General features: G+C 40.1%; 3 protein-coding genes and 1 pseudogene across 3 annotated transcripts in view; 1 reads left to right on the forward strand and 3 right to left on the reverse strand.

Annotated features, from left to right (window-relative positions):
- Positions 1 to 5503, reverse strand: part of LOC104938287 (dynein heavy chain 2, axonemal) — a 67800-nt gene extending 62297 nt beyond the window's left edge. The window contains exons 1-8 of the mRNA XM_027283501.1: positions 5450 to 5503; positions 3920 to 4008; positions 3631 to 3795; positions 3243 to 3471; positions 1831 to 1941; positions 1268 to 1509; positions 985 to 1176; positions 15 to 172 (exon numbers count right to left, since the gene is read on the reverse strand). Of these exons, the coding sequence (XP_027139302.1) occupies positions 15 to 172; positions 985 to 1176; positions 1268 to 1509; positions 1831 to 1941; positions 3243 to 3471; positions 3631 to 3795; positions 3920 to 3988 (1166 nt within the window). The 5' untranslated portion in view covers positions 3989 to 4008; positions 5450 to 5503. The remainder of the gene's footprint in view (positions 1 to 14; positions 173 to 984; positions 1177 to 1267; positions 1510 to 1830; positions 1942 to 3242; positions 3472 to 3630; positions 3796 to 3919; positions 4009 to 5449) is intronic.
- A 2742-nt stretch (positions 5504 to 8245) lies between these two features.
- On the forward strand, positions 8246 to 10533 carry LOC109136642 (ladderlectin). The gene is made up of 8 exons (XM_027283457.1): positions 8246 to 8349; positions 8458 to 8529; positions 8697 to 8762; positions 9018 to 9095; positions 9489 to 9580; positions 9727 to 9852; positions 9985 to 10084; positions 10301 to 10533. The coding sequence occupies exons 2-8, from the start codon at positions 8481 to 8483 to the stop codon at positions 10369 to 10371; spliced, it is 582 nt and encodes a 193-aa protein (XP_027139258.1). The 5' UTR covers positions 8246 to 8349; positions 8458 to 8480; the 3' UTR covers positions 10372 to 10533.
- A 1500-nt stretch (positions 10534 to 12033) lies between these two features.
- Positions 12034 to 13960, reverse strand: LOC109139128 (Ig kappa-b4 chain C region-like; annotated as a pseudogene).
- A 351-nt stretch (positions 13961 to 14311) lies between these two features.
- On the reverse strand, positions 14312 to 19484 carry LOC104938969 (ladderlectin). The gene is made up of 7 exons (XM_019261680.2): positions 19423 to 19484; positions 19244 to 19331; positions 16386 to 16427; positions 16154 to 16245; positions 15905 to 16030; positions 14770 to 14869; positions 14312 to 14574 (listed from the first exon to the last, which is right to left on the reverse strand). The coding sequence occupies exons 2-7, from the start codon at positions 19305 to 19307 to the stop codon at positions 14501 to 14503; spliced, it is 498 nt and encodes a 165-aa protein (XP_019117225.1). The 5' UTR covers positions 19308 to 19331; positions 19423 to 19484; the 3' UTR covers positions 14312 to 14500.
- Positions 19485 to 21034: the final 1550 nt, after the last annotated feature.

The following is a 21034-nucleotide window of genomic DNA, read 5'->3' on the forward strand; positions in this document are numbered from 1 at the left end:
GAGATTACTCCTACTTTTGGTGAATCTTTTCTGTGTGCATGTAAATGTTCTTCAGGGACAGGCAGCACTCAGTACAGTCACTGAGGTTCTGCTTGCTGGACAACACATAGCCAGTAAAAATCCTGTCCAGAGAGATGCTTTTGATGCACAGGGAGATGACCTCATTGTTCATCTGCAACACAGCAGAAAACAAACATAGGTATTGGAAGACCAACTTACAGGTACATATTCACATTTAATATATATATATATATATATCATACATGGTTCTGAGTGTATCCTCCACTGATGTAGAGGGACAAAGGATGTCAGTAATACTGTTCCCCAGTGATCTATATTATATATTATATATACATAGGTTGCAGGTGCAGCCTTAGATCCAGTGCTACACACAGGTTGCTACACAGGTGCCATATGTAGCCCCTCTTTTAGGTACAAGCTCCTAGTTTTGTTTTGGCTGGTTGGAGGTCCTCTCCTATTCAGAATTATGTAGAGTTTTGTAAGACGAGTGTGTGACAGGAAAATATTCAAATGTTAGTCTACCAACTGCTAGTCTGCAAACTGTAACTGATCACCTTTTATGAGTATGCGTGGGGAGGGACCATACTCACATACACCTTGTAAAGCTCAACTTAATAACTTTACAAAAGAAATTGTGTCCTTTCACTGTGTCCCCGTTTCTTGCTGTTGGACTGGTAATTAATATTAGATGGCTGCTATGACATCTATTTGTTGCTTCTACTTGATGTTTAGCTGTGTTAGCAAAGTTGTCTATGTACTGTCCATAATTACGACTGTGGTATTGACTCTCAAATGCCAATTTCAATGCAATGTTGGTTTAATGTAGGATTTTTTTTTTAAATAAACTAAACTTCTTCCAATTTTTGGCTGTTATGAACTGTGTAGCTGAAATATAAAGGGTGGATCACGTGTACATTATGTCACATTACTCCCCATTACTTCAATGTAGTAAAATGCAGGTACCCCGCGAATGAGATTGATGATCTTGTCATCTGTGTTGAAGTTGGGGGAGTTGGTCCAGATTATGCGAATGAGACTGAAAATGTGTTTCAGTTTAGGAGCGACTTGGCTAGGCTTGAGCTGGACAAGCTCTTCACATGGCTCCTTCAATATAGACAGGAAGGCATGGTTTGATTTGGCCTCCTCAGAAAAATCCTGGGCACAACAGACACAAAGTAAAGATTATTATTATTATCATTATTTTGAATTAAGAGATGATTTTAGATTTGAGACAGACTTCCTGTACCTGTAATTTCTTGGCTACGTCGCTGAAGCCCGCTACGTAGATAGACTTGGAGAGCTGCAGGATGTTCTTTATGTGCAAGATCCCTGGCTTTTGCAGCTGCCAGCTGATGTGTGACAGCTTATCAGAGTGACTCTTCCAGAAGGCTATCTCCTGCAGTGGGCCTCTGGAGTCCCTCGTATTCATCTTCACTTTTTGCTCATTTAACACCTCCTTCACCTGATTTGTCCAGTGGATCATGATAGCTAAAAAGAGGAAGAACAAGTAAGTGCACGAAAAGGGAACCAGAGGTACGTAGAGATAAAGACGAGAGGAAAGACAAAAAGTCACAACAAGAAATAAAAAAGAGAGAACAGAGTTGTAGGGAGAAATTAAAAAAGAAAGACAATGGGTGGACAGAGAGCAGGGTCAAAAAACAATGAACAAGTTGGACTGATTTTTTCTATTTCCAACAAAAACTCAAAGAGGAAAAGATTGACTATTAGACACAGACCCCACAGAGACAAATGGAAAGAGAAGGGTACCACCCCCCACACAGAGACACATACAGAGCTCAGCAGGCTTACTCTCCATTCTGAATAACAGCTTCTTGTCCTTGTTGGCGTCCTCAGGGCTGAACTTCTGGCATTCCACTGGGACATATAGAACTGTTTCTCCCTTTTTCTTATTCACATCATCTGTTCAAAAGTAAAAGTACATGAAATATTATACTGTAAGACATGTAAAAAAGAAGACGTTATGACAGCCATCCTGTGCACACTGTACCAAGTAAAGCCAAATATGACACATGCTTTTCATGATTCCTTCGGCACTATCCTGACATGTGGATCTGTTTACCAGAGGCCTTGAAATGATTGCTAGATTACTTTTTAATGACGTACTGCATTTTCTACTCTCCACAGTGATGTTTCCAAGTGTGAGCAACTAACTAGTTAGCAGCAAGCTTCCAGACATGGTGAAGCAATCGCAGGACAAAACAATTACTGATTACTCTACCCAGGGGTCTCAGCATACAAACTTAAGGTCATGGATATAACCCCGGTTCTCTGATTAGCATGAGTGAGTGTCTCACCATGGGAATGCTTCCTGTGTGACTTCATCAGAAGCTCAAATAACACTGGGCCAGCTCTAACTGGCTGGCAAAGGTGAGGTCTATGACAGGAGGGGATAGGACCCTCCTCCTATATAATAGGCTGACATAGTGTCAGTTGTCATTCAAAATAAGCTCACCTCTCTTCGATAGTAAGAAGGGTGGGCTGGTGAGACACTCACTCATGCTAATCAGAAAAGTGCAGTCAGATTCTCTGAGCAGCTTGGGGGTTTCTCTAAGCCCTAATGAATTCTCCTTCACATCCTTTCTTGAGCCCGGTGGAAAACATCATGAGGTAAAAAGTGTTTAGGAAAAGGCATAGGTCATTTTTTGACTATTAGACTGTACCCATGTTCCTTGCTGTCAGTGTCAGGTTCCTAGTCCTTTCTTCTGTCTTTGCACTTGTCTCACATGGTCCTGCTCCTGCTTATAGTAACTCTCTGTATTTCTGTATTTCGTTGTTGGACTTTTGCTAATGCAAAACTACAACTACAACAAAATGCATCTTAAACCTCACTGAGATAAAAGTATGTAAATATTATAGCAAGATTTACTTTGTGCAGTAACCATTTGCAGTCCCTGTAAGTGTTTACTATTAAATCAGATTTTTGTACTTTTGTAATGTTTGTAAGATTGTGTGTGTAGACGTTGGGGTTCAGCTAATTTTACCTTCACACACTGTTTATTTACAGCAATGCATCATATTTTAGAAGATCTCCATTTGTTCTGTTTTAGAAAGTACAGTATGTCACTTCTTTTATAAAGATGGACGTATATCGCAGCATAACCTAAAATTTATAAGCCATCACCCAGCCCTATGAGGAAGTTTCTTACCACTACGACCTTGTATGGATTGGTTGGTTGTCTCTTTTCCTCTGAGGTACCCACCTGTGAGGCTGAGAAGGTAGCAATGCATGTTGTTGGTATAGTTGTCCTTTATGCTCTTGTCCCTAAAGTCGTGAAGGGCCACTGCAGGGGCATGGATACAGGCAATTTTACTAAGCAGGCTCTTGGCAGGGTCACCCCGCACGCTGCCAAACTGCACCACCTTATCAAAAGTCTCTGCTGTGATTTTGGATCCTGGCTTGCGGATGAAATAGTTGAGGCACTCTGCCGCCTGAAGACATACAGAGAGGGAAAAGATAGAAAAAATATAGAAAGTGAGCTAAAAAATAAAACCTACTGCAAAGTCATAAAGTCAGAGTCATGCAAGTGCTTGTAGATTAATTAAAATGAGGATTTTAGGATTAAAAGTGGAGCAGAAAATGTGTTGTACTGGTGAGGGTATGGAGTATTCCACCCGCAGCCTGGCATTGGTGTCTATGTAGACCACCATAGTTGTGATAGTGGTGTCCACAATAAACTGAACCAAAGCGCTCTCATTCTCCTCTGTCCACAAATCTTTGGTTACACCAGGAAGAGCCACGCAACAGACAAACAGCTGGATGGATGGGAAAATGAAAGGGGGAGAAAGCAGAAAAGGGGAGGGAGAGATGGGTGTTTATTTAGTGATATAATGGAAAAAAAGTCAAAATGATTCATTTCAGTCAATAACTTAGCTTTACCTGAACAACGCTCTTCAAGTATTCCTCTTCCATTTCTTTCAGAGCTTCCACTTCAAATGCATCTTTCATTGCGGTTATTGAAACTTTAACTAAGCACACACAAACACACACACACAGACACAGTGCAATGCTATGACAAATTGTGATGACAAGTGTATAATTTAAACTTTTAAACCCAAACTATCCTGTTGTTTGCCTCAGAAAAAGTGACGATGTAATGTGCAACCAAATGTTGCCTATTTTGGCCAATTTAATGATGTAATCCATTTAAATAGAATAAATTCCTGTGGTGCTGCCTGCCTGGCCTTTAATTCCTGCTGACATCTAATTAAGAGCTAGGGTTAAAATTCAAGTCTGTGTATAGAATAGTCACACTGAAATAGTTTATCCTTGTCATTAAAAGTATGATGACAAAAGAATGGCAACTCCGGGTATATTCCAAGTGTCTTATTTGATATGTCCTCGCTCCTTTGAATTGAAATAGAGGTCATCCTAGTCTGCCAGACTCGTCTGATACATCACATCAGTGAGACACATATAGATTAAAGTCACTTCCCAAATGTTTCAAATCTGTTCAACTTCTGTTATTTCCCCTGTTCAGTTTGTTATACATACAACTAAAGGCGTACAGATTAGTCCTCTCTGACTTTTTACACAATTCATCATTTCAGTTCAGTCACATGCTGCTGCTCTGCCAGTGACAGCTTCCACAAACTCCACCACCACCTACACCTGTCACACTGTTTTATTACATACGCCACACCTGACGCCACATAGAGAGAACAGGAGGCCGATAGTTGCTTCTGCTCCCTGTATGTGTGTGTGTGATTTTATAAGATACAGAAATATGATGCCATTTTATTTCAATGAAATGTATTTTTCAATGATTTACATCTAAATAATGTCAATGACCTCTACACACAGGCTATCAGGGCTCATCATAGCAACTATTTCCAGCTCCACATTTTATCATTGGAACACAGCGCAGTGAAAACTCCAGTGTGTAACATGAACTCTATAATTGTTAAGTATTTAGATACTGAATCAATGATCCACAGACAAATCACTGTTCTTAACATTAGGTGTGTGCTATACTACATTTATTATATCTATAGATATGTATTCACTTCGCAGTTGAACCCTGGTCAGGATTAAAAACTTTAAAATATAAAACATATTCTTATTATGAGGATTAGTTACTCAGCTAATGTCTGGTTGCTGTTAACAATAAAAGTTAATACAAGGTTTTTCCAAGCTTTACCAGAGCTAGACCTTTCTTATTTAGCAAATATTAAATAATACATTTAGAAAAAAACGTTGTTCTGTTTTTTGTCAGTTAATGTAGCTAACGTTGGCATTAGCCGTTAGTGACGGTTAGTGACCAACGAAATAAGAAGAGATGCTACGTATGCCCTGTAATATTTAAAGTCCAGATCAGTTATCATGGTTTTATTAATATCTAATTAAAGCACTCAGTCTGTGTGTATAGATAAAGAGTTCATGTTAGCTTTAGGAGAGACATCAACCCACCTGGCGTCACAGCGCAGAATTAACCGTTAGTTCAACTTCGCATCTCTTTAATAGAAGTGCGTTCAGGGACAATTTGAAATTCCAGAATCACATACGGAGAACTTCAAAATTAGACTGAAAGTGTTTTTTAAATGTCATATTTTACGTATTATATATCCTTATTGTTAGCATTTATTGTATCAGCCCATATTTAGTTTATTGATGGCTATAGATGCAGCTTAGAATGATATATGCTTGAATATTATCAATAAACACATAGTTTGTGCGTGTATGCGCGCGTATGCCCTGCCGGGAAACACATTCATCTTATGCATACAGCCATTCTTGTATTAAGCTAATTAAAATCAAATAAATAAATAAAGTATTAAGATGATTTCATGGCTGACCAGTCCGTGCTGATTGGAGAGGTAGGATTTCCTATGACAAGTGAATGATGCATTGTCACAGCAGTTCCTACCAACTGCTGTACCATCGTCATTTACATTGATCATTTACAGTTTGCTTTACTGTTCGGGTCTATAAATTGTAATTGAATTGTAGGTGCTTGTTTATGCTGATATATATATATATATTATTATTTTTTTGTTTGTTTGTTTGTTTGTTTGTTTCACACAGATCTCTCCTAAAAGTCCTCCTTAACTTAATCAAACAATCCGCCGTTGGACTCAGTGGTGCCCCCTGCTGGTAACATTGATGGCGTATGTCTGTTTGTATGACAGTGTGATGATACAACAGTATCACCGTCTGTGAAGAAATCCCACTTTTGCTCTTCTATCGAAGACTTTCGCGCAGGAGACCATTGTTCATGTCCCATGTGAAAGACAGTCATAGTCAGGGCCGGTCCTAGCTATGGGTATGGATAATTCTCCAGTTTGTCACAGAAACTTGCTGGTGCTCAATTTATTTGTGATTTTAAGTTGTGATTGGCACTGGCAAAAAGTAATTGTCAAAATTTACTTAAAGTCATATTTCTATTATATTTACATTATATTATATTTCCATTTAGTCATTAAGCTAACACAGTTAGTTATTTTCCACTGCAGGAACAGTAACATTCCAGCAGCCTCATCAGTGTAGATGTTGGCTCAACGTAAATCACATGAAATTCTACACATGCCTGTAAATTCATTAACGGCTGTAAACTCTTGATAAACAGACCATAAAACTTTGTGTCATTTCCTTATGATTGTATTCAGTAGATGAATGACTTCCTGGATTGTGGCAGTGATGCAAGGTGTTTGTGTTTGATTATCCACTGCAGACTTAGAGGAATGATAAACAGACTTTAGACTTTCTTTATTTCACTCTGGTCTTTCAGATGTGGACACAGTTACACATGTAACTATTGATGGGAAGGAATGATATGGCCTAAAATGATGACCTTCATTCAAGGCCTCACTGTTATGAGGAAATAGTTTGAACCCTGTAGAGCTAAGTTTACCAACTGATCAATCACCATATTTGCTGAGTGTCTTTTCAGTGCTTGAAGCTGCATTATAACAGCCTGGTTTGTTTGACTTGGTTACATATTTTCAACAATAAAGAATCCTCAGCACATGAGAATTCAGCCTATTCTCTGTAATACAAGAAAGCCAAACAAGAACCTAGTTTCAGAGGCACCAAGTGTATTTTTTCAAGTACGATACTCAAAGACCAAAACTGAACAGATCAATGTTTTTATACTGATTTTATATAGATCAAAAACGTATGTGTCTGAAACTAGTTTCTTGTAGTAACAAGCTATTTTTAGCCTCTTTCAGCTCATTGTTTTGGTTTAACAAACAACAACTTTACTGTTTTGGGTCAGACTCACGGCGGCTCTCATCAACTCTGTGAGACAGAGTTTTAGTGGGGCAGCAGGGCCTTGCAGTCTTCAGTGCTGACTCCATACTAGACAGTGATGTTATCCGTCATGATGCTCTCAGTGGTGCCGGAGTAGAAAGAGGACTTGGAATTCCCTTTAGCATCTCTGAGGTGAAACAGTCTCTGTCTTACTTTTCTCACCACAGAGTGAGCAACAGCACCCATGTCAGGTCCTTGGTGATGTGAACACAAAGTACTTGAAGATGTCCACTCTCTCGACTGAGAATCATTCATATTAAAGGTGGATGTTATAAATTAATTAAGACAGTGAATGCTGAACTTCAGATTCATCAGATGGACACGGATATGACTCCAAATGATTCTAATTTTGCTCTGTGTCTGCTGGACAGACTGTCCAAAACAAATTGATGAACATAGCTTTGTCAAACCACTAAGCCCTTCACATGTGAAACATCTCTGTGGTGCATTCATTTGGCACAAACTTTTATCTAAAACAACTTCAGGAAGAGATGAGTTACAAAAGTTAGTGGAACAGTAGCAGCAGCTGTATGATGTTTTTTAATCGTACAGTCTTCTACATCAAATACACTTTGCTGCTTGAGTACTTTTACTCATGTTGATTTTGACCTTAACTTACATGCAGTTGAATGTTAAAGTTTTGTTGCAGTATTGCAGACATCACTGACATCTCTGTATCTGTTCATATGTTCTTTACAATACAAGTCCAGAACACACAGCTCACACACAGGCTGCAGCTGTATATTCAGCCCAGTGTCACTTTTTGAAATCATTAACCTGATTTGAAACCACAACAACAACAAAGGAGCGGTTTCAAAGAGTTAACATGCTGTCAGGAAACAGATCAGAGTTCAGATTCAGGTCTTCATGTGCACACTGCAATCATCTTCCAGTACATAAGCTGAGTCATAGTCAAAGATCATCACGTTCTACCACACACGCCAGCATACATGTGACCGGTATGGTTCAGGTGTGTGTATATAAAGAGTGCAGCAGCCTCCTGTCATCACTGCATCACTCAGCTACCTGAACAACATCAGCTCACATTTACCTGACAGGTAAGACACCTGCTGAATTTCTTTTCATTCAGTGGAGCTCATGGTTCTGCTCTCTCTCTCTCTCTCTCTCTCTCTGTATATTTATTGGCAGTTCTCCTTTCTCCTCAGAGAACAATCTGTTGATCGTCACCATGAAGACTGTCCTGGTCCTCTCCATTCTCCTCTGTGCTGCATTTGCAGGTCAGATTCAACACAGACCATTCAGACAGAACACACACACTATCATAGAAAAAGACTGGGGTTGGCCAGTGGCAGCGGCTGAGGGAGGAAAGTCACATGCATACAGATGCACACACAGTGTAATACGTGCACGACTGTTCCCGACAGTGTTGTGTGTTTCTCTGCAGCTCCAGCTGAAGAACAGCAAAAGGCTCCAGAGGAGGCTCCCAAAGAAGAGATGGCTGCTGCTCCTGGTTAGTGTCCTCTTTAAAGTGTGTTAGAACAGAACCAGGTTAGAAAAGCTCATTGAACTGATAAAGGAAGTTTAGCACTGTTGGTCACTTCTCTTGTCTTAAGTTGATGTGATGCGTCAGTCTGTCTGCAGTTTGAAAAGAAAAATAAACTTGTGACTGTCAGTTTGATGTTCATACGTCAGACACACATTGACTTTGCAGTCAGTACAATACTCACAAGTAAAAAGAGGTCTGATGAAGCTGTTGATGTTTCAGAGATGGAGGACATGATGAAGAAAGATGAGGAAGTATCTGTGCCAGTAGATTCTGTTCCTGAGGCAGCAGCACCTGAATGTAAGATCCACATCACTGTTTTCATCTTTCCTTCCATCTTTATGTTCGTTCATGAGTGAGGTCACCATGGCAACAACAAGAACAACTATCTAGTTTTCTTACAACTATCTTCCTCACGACAAAAGTGTCATGTAGAATGTCCAAATGTCAAACTGACATGCTTATAGGACCATAGCAGTGTTTCTGCATGTGTTCACTTTTTTAATGACAACCTGCCTATTCTCTGAAGTAGATCAGATACATTACAGACAGATGTTGGTGTCATTAGAACAGCTGTTTCTGCTGTGGGAGGCTGTAAACTGTGAGATTAGAAAGGATCTATTCACAGTGTATTTCAGTCAAAGTGCTCCGTTGAAGTAAAGTCAATGTTGTCTCTCTTCTGTCTCTCTGTAGCTCGTTTTAACTTCTGTCCAGACGGGTGGTTCAGCTACAACTCTCGCTGCTTCAAGTTCGTCAATTCTGCCACGTCCTGGTACAGTGCTGAGGTACTGCTACTGTAAACTTCTATGTTGGTATTGTGAGCAGTCAGCCCCATTAAGCTTGTACCCACTGTGTGTACCAGTGTGGATGGTGATGGTATCTGTTAGTTGTAAAGCCACAAAGACCCCTCTGTGCTTCCTCTGTCCAACAGGAGCATTGCAACAGCCTGGGTGCCCACCTGGCCTCAGCCACCAACCCCAGAGAATACAGCTTCCTCCAGCAGATGACACAGACAGCCGGTCAGAGCTTTGCATGGCTGGGAGGCTTCAACCTGCAGGTCTGAACTCATGAAGTAATACCACCTTAGTCAGTCCAGGTGAAACCCAGGACCTGGTCCAAAGGGGTCTAGACTTACTCTAGATGTATGTGAGAGCAACACTTCCCACACTCATCACTCTTTGTCTCTCAGGGCCGGTGGATGTGGATTGACCGTGAAGGTTTCTATTACACTAACTGGTACTCCCAGTCCTCCACCAGCAGCTACCCCTGCATCTACTTACGCTCCACCAGTAAGTCCACCTGTTTGATTTGTCTGAACAGCAACAGCAGCCAAACTTTGATCAGCTTTTACCTGTTTTAATGCTGATTCCTCACAGAGAATAGAACGTAAAGAAAACATAGTTGTAGCATTAGCTAATGTGTTAGTTCACATGAAATGTACTTCTGAATCTGCTATCTGAATGAATGGAGTGTTGATGTGTTTTCTCTTTGAAATCAAATTTCAGCTGGATGGAGTAACTCCCAATGTAGCTCTGCTCACCGCTTCATCTGCTCCAAGAACCCGTTCAACTGTTAACAAACATACTGAACATCTGGAGCCTTGGCATGGATGGAGTTTTCCATTGTGTATTCTTAAAAGGGTCAAATGAATCATTTATTATTAAATCGTTCATAAAATGAATTAAGATTTTTCAATGTTCAGTAACTGTTTTACTAAAGCCTTTTTTTTTTGTGACTGTAGCAGTAGGTTTCTTTTCCAGAATAAAGACTTCTAAGAATTAAACAAAGTGTAATCTTTCTTTAAGAGCTGTAGTCTGAAGAGTGATTTCAGGTTCACAAAGCAGAGCAAATAATGTCTTATAGAGGGAAGTGCACGAGACATGCAAAAGACATGATACAAACACACTATATGAATTAAAACACCTGAACCCCAGTATAATCCTAATTTTTATAACAGGGACAAACATATTTATAATGTGCAGCTGCTGATCTTGACCATGATGAATTGAATAGATTCACTCTGACTCTGTCTCAACTATAATATTCAAAGAAAAACCAAGTTTGTTTACCTGCTCTGTTTTTCCATTAGTACACAAAAAAAGGAAAAAGGGAAAGAAAAAACACAGTGACACGTCCAGATTGTCATCTCCAGATTCATTGTCCTTTTTTCACATCTGGTCGCCAACATGCAAACATTTTCCATTTCACTTCTCCTTCTGAGTTCTTACCTAATGAGTCAATAGCTCCATCATATGCACAGTAAATCATATTTCCCTTTGATCCATCCATTAAATGTTGACATAAATTTGAAATCTTTATTTGAACCTTATTGTTACAATTATGGTTTTGGCATGGTTTTTACTCAAAAACGTGACTAAACAGCACCCTGGCTATGTTTAGAACTACAAATGAACTTTCTTCCGGGATCAGCCAGCAGCAGCTTCACGTATGCGTGATTCACCCACAGTCTGGATGTAGAGGGGTGAACATCTCCTGCTCTGACTGCAGCTGGGAGGGGCTGCACGAGGACCGGGCCACCTGTGAGTGCTTTGTGACGGAGGAGCAGCAACACCTGCTGCTCACTGAGAAGACAATACGTGCTTTCACGTCAGGGGATCCAAAAGTCTCAAATAACACCAGAAAATGTCGCTAGATTTGGCACTGGTCGCTTTTTTCTTCTTTTTTTAAGTCGCTAATTATAGCGACAAAGTCACTAAGCTGGCAACACTATTACAGTAGTATGTACTAATCAACATTTGGGATTCTAACAGGTGATAACTTTCATGCTGAATAAAGTTAAATTGTAACTTTCTATTCAAGACTATTAATTATTAATTCTTTTAAGATTTTGCTTGCAAATAGGTTAACAACACTACAATGTCTAACATAAGCCCAATAATTCCGTTATCAATCATACTGATTTTTTTTACTTTTTTTTTAACTATGGCAATGGACCTGAAAAACAAGAGGAGAAACTGCCAGATTAGTCCAAGTTATTTTATTTCACAATACTAAAATAATTAAAAACTACTAATATAAATAGCAAATGACTTAGCATGGAATACAGAGGATAAAATTGCTACGACACTAGGCAGGACAGGGTACTTACTGCGGGGAGATTCTATCACAGACCCAAATAGGAACCACCACGTGCGCACACCAATCACTGCAACCACTGCAGAGACAAACTAACCTACAATCCAGTGAGGTGGCCACTACACTTGACAAACTAACCTACAATCCAGTGAGGTGGCCACTACACTTCACACCTGCCTCATACCACACTGCATGCAAGGAAGGATGCATATCCCACGACTACTCCCCGCAGGTCATCCCTCAGACTTTGCCTATAAACAAATATAACTCCAAAAAGACACACAGATTCAGTTGGTTCAGGTTCACAAATGTCAGTAAGATGCAATCAAACATATACATAGAAAGGGACAATCTTCAGCCAGCTACATAGTATTCAACTGTATAAGTCAACAGCCTTGGTAAACTGTCTCAGGCAAAGCAGCAGTCTGGCCTTAAACCTCAGTCATTGTGGGGGCTTGGCTGAAGAGCAACACAATAGTTGCCGGGCTTCACTCTGCTTTAAAACCGGGAAAAGCTGAGTCTTTTCCTAAAGAGATGATCATATTATATTAGATATGTTTACAGTTTAATGCAACTCCAAAGTTCACTAACACATACTTCTTTAGCACAGGACCACAGAGCTCAATCTGGATCACCTCAGGACAGTCACACCACAACCGCACAGCCACAGCAACCCCGCCACACAACCAGGCCTCAGACAAAGAGGTACCAATTGCCCTCACCTGTCCCTATAAAGGCGGGGCGCTACCTCTGGCCCCACCTGAAAGGGTGGTGCTTTAAATGTAGATGCCAGCCCTCACATCTGTTTTGTATTGTTTTAATTCTTTATTGTAACAAACAGAAGATATAAGTCCCAGTGAGTCAGGTCATTACTGGGAACACTGGTCTCTCCTCAGTGTCGTGGATAGTAAAGTCTGGGAGCCCTGGGTGGCCTCACAGGTTACAGAGTGCACCTTCATCCACTGGTCTGCATCGAGCCTTAGGGTGCTGCTCCAGCTGTAGAGGCCGTCCTTCTCCAGCACCACAGGGCTCCTGCTCTCCTCCTGATGCTGCTGCTGCTGTCCACCTTCCAGGACAGACTCCAGTCTGAGGGGAAGCCCTTGTTGGCCAGACACATGAGTGTGGCCTTCCCCTGCTGCAGCTGCTCACTGGAGGGGGGCAGCACCGTCAGGGTGGGGGCGGTATCACCTAGGAGACACCAATCAGATTAGAGGACAGGGACCACACAGCTGTCAATCAAGCAGCAGACACTTGGACACCTTTACTGTGTGAGAGTTGATTTAGTCCTTTAAGGAGTTTCTGTCAGATGATTTTTCTGCTCCACCAGTCACTCACTCACACATTGTTTCACTTCCCTTCAAGAAGCCTGTCATGCATGTCAGCACAGAGAGAATCATCATACACAATGACCTGAAATATATTAAACTACACTGGAAATGAATATATTTTAGAAAGAGAATTAATAATAATGAAAAAAAAAACTATTTTTGTCAAAGGACAAACAATAATGGTGATACATTGTGATACAAACTGATTCAGTCGGCGTACAAAAACCTCTCACCGTAGAGAGACACGGCTCTCTGACTGTGACACAAACAAACTCAACATCAACAGTTCCTATTTTTATAATAATGAACTATTCCATATTATATTGATCAAACAGTGCCACAACGGTTCAAAATTAGTTACATTTTGGCAGATAAGTTTACATCTGTCTAAAAGTCAAAGTGGATTTGTTCCTACTTTAAATGGAACAAGACAGAGGACGTTCTTAAGGTGTTTGAATTCCACACTTCATCATTCAAGTTCTTGCAAAGACAATTTCAAGATTTCTTTCGAAATATATGAAATATGTAGGGTAATAGTTGCTGAAACCATGTGAAAAGACTTTGGACTACATATTACTTAAATGTGAAGTAACTGTGAACCCTACCGGGCATGTCTTTGTCACATCACGGCTGTGACACCGTTTTGGCCCTTCCTCTATGCGACTTCAAACCCCACCAGGAGCGTTTCAGAAGTAGAGCATTTAGCCAGCCAGACTTGGTTTACTCACTCAGATTTGGTCATTTTCCTGGTTTGTGTGTTTCCAGCAGTTTGCACAGTTTGTTTTGTTTTGAAAATCAACAACATTAGGCCGCCACGGCAAGGACTGAGCCTTTGTACATGGGGTGGTTGCTTTACCGACTATCTTGCTGTTTGACTGCTAAACCAGGGTGTTAACCAACCATGACGTGAGTGTGCTGTGCTTTTGTTTAACGAAGTAAATCGCCTTCAGGCCTTCATGCCTTCAGGTTAGTATTATAATAAACAATAATAATTCAATTTGCCTGTTATTACACATCTTATACATGCAGCCTGTATATTCCCCAGAAAGAAAGACAACAGCTTGTTTTTTTTTTTTTTTTTTTTTTTTTTTTATTTGTCTACAATAGACAGTATATTGTACTCTGTAATGAAAACAAACGCAACAAAAGAAGAACAACAGTAAAACAATATTGATGTGGATTCATTTGTGCTGAGATTTGTGTTACATATGCATGTGACATGTGGTCTGCAGCTTCAGTATTGCCTGCAGGCGTCAGCAGAAACACTTCACACTGTGATGACTAGCAGCTTGGATTCACCTGACAGACGAATGGAAAGGGCATGTTGCAGCCATGATTGGACCAGCCCTTGGTCTCTGTAAAAACATCATCATCATCATCATCATCATCATCATCATCATCATCTTCAGATACTGTATGGCAACAACATGAATTCATTAATCAATTGAGTTTGATGGTAGAAATAGTCCTCACTCAGTCTCTCTGTATTTCAATGTGTTTTTAACCATAACCGGCATGACTATGACTTTGTGTGACTTTTCTGTACTTACCCTGAGAGTTAAGCTGTAAGCACTGGTACTGGTCAGTGGGGGCCGCTGCTTCCCAGTTGTGATAGTTGAACACTGAGCCATCTTCCCATCTCCAGTCATCCTGAAGGAAATCATTGTTACACTCCTCTTCATTTCATAAACTTCCCTTCTCTTCATAAACACTTTTAGTTTAAAGCAGCTTTGTGTAGGATCTGAGCTATTCTGACTGTTCTACTGACAAAATGTAATGCCAGTTTGAACAAATTCTAAAATCACAGAAATATGGGCTTTAAACTCATGCTCATGTGCAGACTTCCATGTCTGTAAGGTGAAGCCAAGACGGAAGTGAGAGAAATGCAGTTAATCAAATGTCCGCTTGAGGCTGGTTACAGAACATTTCAACCTCCAAAAGTTCCAATGTTCAAATGTCCAACCTCACAGCAGAAATATACAGCATGGTACAAAAAACATTTTTAGCTAATCTCCAACTGTACTGAGGGTGAATTTTCATAGAACTCACCTGTTCAAATTATACTAAGGCTTAAAGTTATGCAGAATTACAAAGTGGACCCTTTGATTGACAGGTGGGTGCCATTACAGGTGGCTTATTTAAACAACCAGGCTTCATTCAGCCTGCCTTAGCTCCACCCACAATCCATGGCCATTTTTGAATTGGTGGGGAGGTGGCAGAGTGCAAAGATGGTGGTGGCCAGAGCCACCATACTGAGCTTCACAACGGCTCTTCAGAAACCTCTAAGTGATTTTATGAGACTGTGTCCACGTTGTATACAGTCTACATTTTAAGGATGGACCAAAACCCTGCTAGAAATGTAGCTTTGAGCCTAATTCTCAGAGTTGGAAAACCATTTTATATACAGAGACAGCAGTTTCATTGACTATAAATGGTTTTATTAGCCCTTCCTTTTTTATTCTGGTCGGTATTCACATCCCACCTAATGTGTGGCAGTTGATGAATCACTGAGAGCAGCAGAATGGCCACAGTGTGTTACTTTTTGTGTTTTTTTTTTTTTTTTTTTTTTTTTTTTTTTTTTTTTTTTTACATCTGATTAATTGTAATAGGTGAGGGTGGGATGCTCCAGATTTTTTAAGGTTTTAAATGAGCATACTTCAAGTATGTACTAATGTCAGAACAGACCTGGAAGTAGAATCCTCCGATCCAGGCAAAAGTGTGACCGCCACTCTTGACCATACGCTGGAGGAAATTATACTGCCAGATGTTGTGGACGGAGGCCAGGCTGCCACCATAGTTAGCACAGAAGCTCTACAGGATGAGATAGGATCAGATTTGTTTTGTTTGATTTAAAGTACAACCATAAATGTATTCAGTTAATCCCAAGAAAGAGCTACAAAGACATTTTCTGCATTATGAATATTACAATATTACCTCAGCATTTTTCCAGGTATCAGGGTCATTGCCTAAGTAGTAGCAGTTACCACGGAAACTAAGCCACCCATCAAGGCAAAACGAGAAACGAGCTGGAAAAATAAAAATAAATACAAAAATGTTTTTCCTTATTATAACAATTTTAGAGAATTTATTCACTATCTCAGGATATGAAGAATTTAGTTTTTTTTAACAGCCTCTTGTGTTGCTGGGATTTGTGTCATTGTCTTACCTTGTGGTAGAACAGCTCTGTCATCAGCAACAGCGCCCTCCTCTGTCAAACACAACAAAACACATTCATGATTTTCTCTTTAGATATAGCTGTACAGAAAAACAAACATTTTAAAGGTCTGGTTTGTTATTTTCATATTACTGTACTGTGCAGCGAAAAATAGACCGGCAGTCTGAAAGCGCAGTCGACGAATAGAAAAACATAGGGAGACTAGTTTCTTTTTCAACCAATCAGTGGAGGGTATCTATGACGTATTCTAGCCAATCAAAGGACTCTGGAGAGGGACAACAGAGAGAGAGCTGTGTCCGTAGAACAGAGTGTAGGGGGCAGGGAGCACACAGAGCAGAGTGAAAGAGGGCCCCTTTGAGCATCTGCCCCTTTCAGAGGTCTCTGCACGGCCCTGGAGCTAACCATTCATACACATTCACACACCAATGGGGTTTGGGGTTCATTATCTTCCCCATGGACACGTCGACATGCAGACTGGAGGAGCCGGGGATCGACAAGTGTCTGACCCACAACCTCATGGAGGTACCCCGTAGCCAGTCATCTTGATTTGTGCCCTCTGGCATGGGGCCGCTGGAAAGGTTTCCTGATGTGAAACTCCAATATTTGGCCTTGAAAGTAAACTGAATGTAGGGCTGTGCAATTAATTGAATTTTGATCACGATTTCGATTTTGTTGTCAAACAATCTCAAAAATCTTATAATCGAGTTTAAACTATTTATTTTGCATTTTTCATTACACAAGTTCTGAGAGACATGCGCAATACATTCCATTTCACGCGGCCCCGCTGACTAACAGGATAGCCCATACTCCCTCATGCAGCTGCAGAGTGAGGAGGTGTGTTGTTTGGTGTTCAAAAACAGTGAGTGAGATTGAAAGCGAATGAGAAGAATCCGACGAGAAGCAGCAGCACATAATGTGCAAGATTTGCTACAAGGTAATAGCTGCTCCTCTTGGTAACACTACAAATTTATTCAACCATCTCAAACAAAAGCACAAAGTCACTCACGACGAATTAATAAAGAAACAAAAAGACAAAGCCAGTGCCACAACCAGCAAGACGTCAACGCAAACTCAGTCATCGATCACAGACACATTGTTTAATGCGACTCCTTATCCGACAAGTTCAGAGAGGCACAAGACATTAGGCTACGTTTACACATAGCCGGGTATGTTGAGAAACGAATATTTCCCTCCCTCCGTTTTCCAAAATGACATCGTGCACATAGCATCGTTTTCAAAAAAGTTTTCGTTTACATCAGCCCGCATAAATACGCCATGGAGCGCCATCATAACTACGCCAAGCCTATGGGCGGCTGCTTCCATGATCATCGTCATAGCAAAAGGTAAACATTGGTCGCACTTTTGGCGCATCAGCTGCCTAAAACTCGATTCGTTTTCAGAGGCGAATTCACCGTTTGCGTGTAAAAGATCGGTACAAACGAAGGGAAATGTCTCTGTTTTTTAAAATACCTGTGTACGTGTAAACGGGGCCTAACAGCTGCCATTGGATATTTCTTAGCTAAAGATATGCAACCCATTAATACAGTCGAGGGTGAGGGTTTCAAGAAGATGCTTATTGCTTATTGATGCTTATGCTTATTATTATATTTATTTTGTTCTATAAATATAGAGAACTTGCAGAGCAGCTGGATCCATAGTTTATTTTGGATACATTTATGTTTTTCTATGCCTTATTTAATGCTCCATAAAGTATATTTATTTTATTGATTTAATGCTTTATACATTGCAAAACAGCTGTAAAGTACATATTTGTAGCCAAAATTTATTTTCAATTTGAATATTTTGCATAAAGAATCAATAACAAAGTGTTTTTTGAGAGAGAGAAATGCTGAATAAATGCATTGTGAAACTCAAAATTAATCATTTGAATAATCGTGATTTCAATATTGACCAAAATAATTGTGATATTGATTTTTTCTATAATCGAGCAGTCCTAACTGAATGTTTGTGCAAGTTCTTTATAGTTACTTGAGATGGTTGACCTGAACTGCACATGCTTTTCATTTCGCTGAGTTTTTAGTGTTTTTACGGACAGTAGTGCAGTGTCCCATTGACCAGAAGCGCACCACAAGCTGATTGGGCCAATGAGCAGTAGGTATGCAGGAGCACTCTAGTTTTGAATACAGAACCTGTTGGCACGGTACTCCAGGAATGGAGGGACGCAGTGGACAGTGGCAGCAGGGCACGGGGCAGAGCTCCAGAGCAAATGGCTTGGGAGTAGCCTATACCAGACACCGACCGCCACATTGGTAACCTGTGTAAGCCTTGCCTTGTAGAGTCCTGGGTTCTTTTAAATTGAGGCGGTGTTGTCGCAAACATTTTATTTTAACAAATTAACTAAATAATTAATTAACAAATTATTTATCTCTAGTTTTAATTTCAGGGATGCACGACACCTTTAAAAGTCAGAAGCCCAGCCAGATAAATTGGATAACCTCTTGCTATCCTGATCACCATGCTAAAGCACATACAAGATGCTACACACATTTCATCTGATATCAGGTCCAGCTGATTTTTAATGTTTTGTGTGGTGTGCAAACATCTGTGCAAAAAAAAAAACTGGAAACACCTATGAATATAACACAGTCTGCCACTAAGACCAGACACCTTCTCTGCAAAGATATATATATTCTGTCACTGCATACATTATTTTTTACACATCACGTCACATTCACACACACACATTCATGATGGCAGAGGCATACATTTGGAGTTCAGTATCTTGTCCAAGGACACTTTGTGGACACCATGTTTCAATATATCATCTACATTTCACAGTGGTCTTAAATGTGTCACAAGTATTTGAATGCATCAGTATTCTGTCTCACCTGTTGCAGCCCTGATGGACAGGGCGACAGAGAGGATAACAGAGAGGATCAGCACAGACTTCATTGAAGGACATAGAAGCTCACAGATCTGCAAGTATACGTGAAAGAAAAGACACAAAATGTAAGAAAAAGATATGAATGCAGACACAAAATGAGAACACTGAAATATCAGGACTCACGGAGAGAAGCAGCAGTCAGCTTGCAGATTTCAGGTGGGTCAGTGATGCAGTGATGACAGGCGACACTGTGCCCTTTATATACACACTGAAACACACTGAGTCACCTCCTTTATGTTAACAATAAAACCTGTGGACTTTGGCTTCTGTGTCATTTCCGAGTTGTGCTTCAGGAAGAGAAAGAGAGTTTTCCCACCAACATTAATAAAATGTATAATGGTCAACAAAGTGCTGGAATTTCCCAGTAAACCCTTCATGAATAGTGTTCAGATTTACCCTGCTGCCCATTAACCAAATATCTAAATATAATCACTAACTCAATGAATGAAGGAAGTAAAATATCTTTGTCATGCATTTCTGTATTTGATGGCTGTAATGAGGCTGACTCGGTCAAGGAAACAGGCGAGATAAAAAAAAGAATTACTGAGACTTCCTTCTGGAAAATAAGATAAGTTCCCGATGCCATTTACCATTTACTGTACCACCTACAGGAGGTCTAATATTGTGTATGGCAGGAGGAGACAAAGAGCCTTGAAAATATAGAAATGCAAAGTTCTACTGTTTTCTTCAGCTGGTTTGTACTGTCCGTCTGCTGTTTGGTAGTGAGCAATGTGGATTTTTAGAACTTTTCCACTGAAAACAGCTGCCGGCCACGTCCAAAAACGGTGCTAGTACAGCAGGGAGAGCGAACCAAAACAGCTAAATGATGAGGTGAAACTCATAGCACCATAAAGCCTCAGCTATAATATTGATATAGCCACTTCAAATATCTCTGTGTTTCTATCAGTACAAAAGTGGATATGTAAAGGCTACAACTTAGTTGTTATGTGGTTATCATGAAAGGGCCATTGTAGCATATTAACTTAAGTCATTTCATCATGAACCGGTCCCTCCTTCATTAAGTGACGTCTTTAGTAGTTGTCGAAGAGGAGGAGACCACTTAGTTGGATTAATCTCACATTTCAAAGTTCACAAAAGCTATTATTAGGGAGAGTCACAATGAACCTTGTGTGCAGTTTGATGCGTGCTCTCAACAGTTTGACAGACGTCTTTTTTATAACTGTGGCTTTCATGATTTATACTTACTGATACTCTGCATTTAAATGTCACTGTAACACAAATCTTATCTCATCATTTGCCCTTGTAATAACTACACATTGATCTTTTTGCATTATGACAGGCTTGACTTATCAGAACTCTCACTGTTTAAACTAACATCTCATTGGATCAGCCTATTAATGTGTTTCATACACTGTATTTGTGTATCAATAGATTTTTTTTCCTATTGATAATCTTTTGATAATGTAAGTTGTAAATAAATCCAGGCCCATTCGTCCATTTATTTGTAGCCTTTACTGTAATGTTGTCTATGCCAGTCTGAAGGTCACTTTGTCATCAACCCAAGGAAAACATCTGCCACTTTTTCATTCTGTGGTTGGAGTAGTCACATGCTTCTGTTGCATTCATCCACCCATTTCTGCGACACACCCTTAAAGCTATAATCCTTATGCAACATATATTGATACAAAAGTTGATCCATCCTTCCAGCCATTGCTGGAAGCAATCCCAGCTGACACTGAGTCAGGTGAGAATCAGGGTATGCCATGGACAGGTC

The sequence above is a fragment of the Larimichthys crocea genome, chromosome X (assembly GCF_000972845.2).
Source record: "Larimichthys crocea isolate SSNF chromosome X, L_crocea_2.0, whole genome shotgun sequence".
NCBI lineage: Eukaryota > Metazoa > Chordata > Actinopteri > Sciaenidae > Larimichthys > Larimichthys crocea.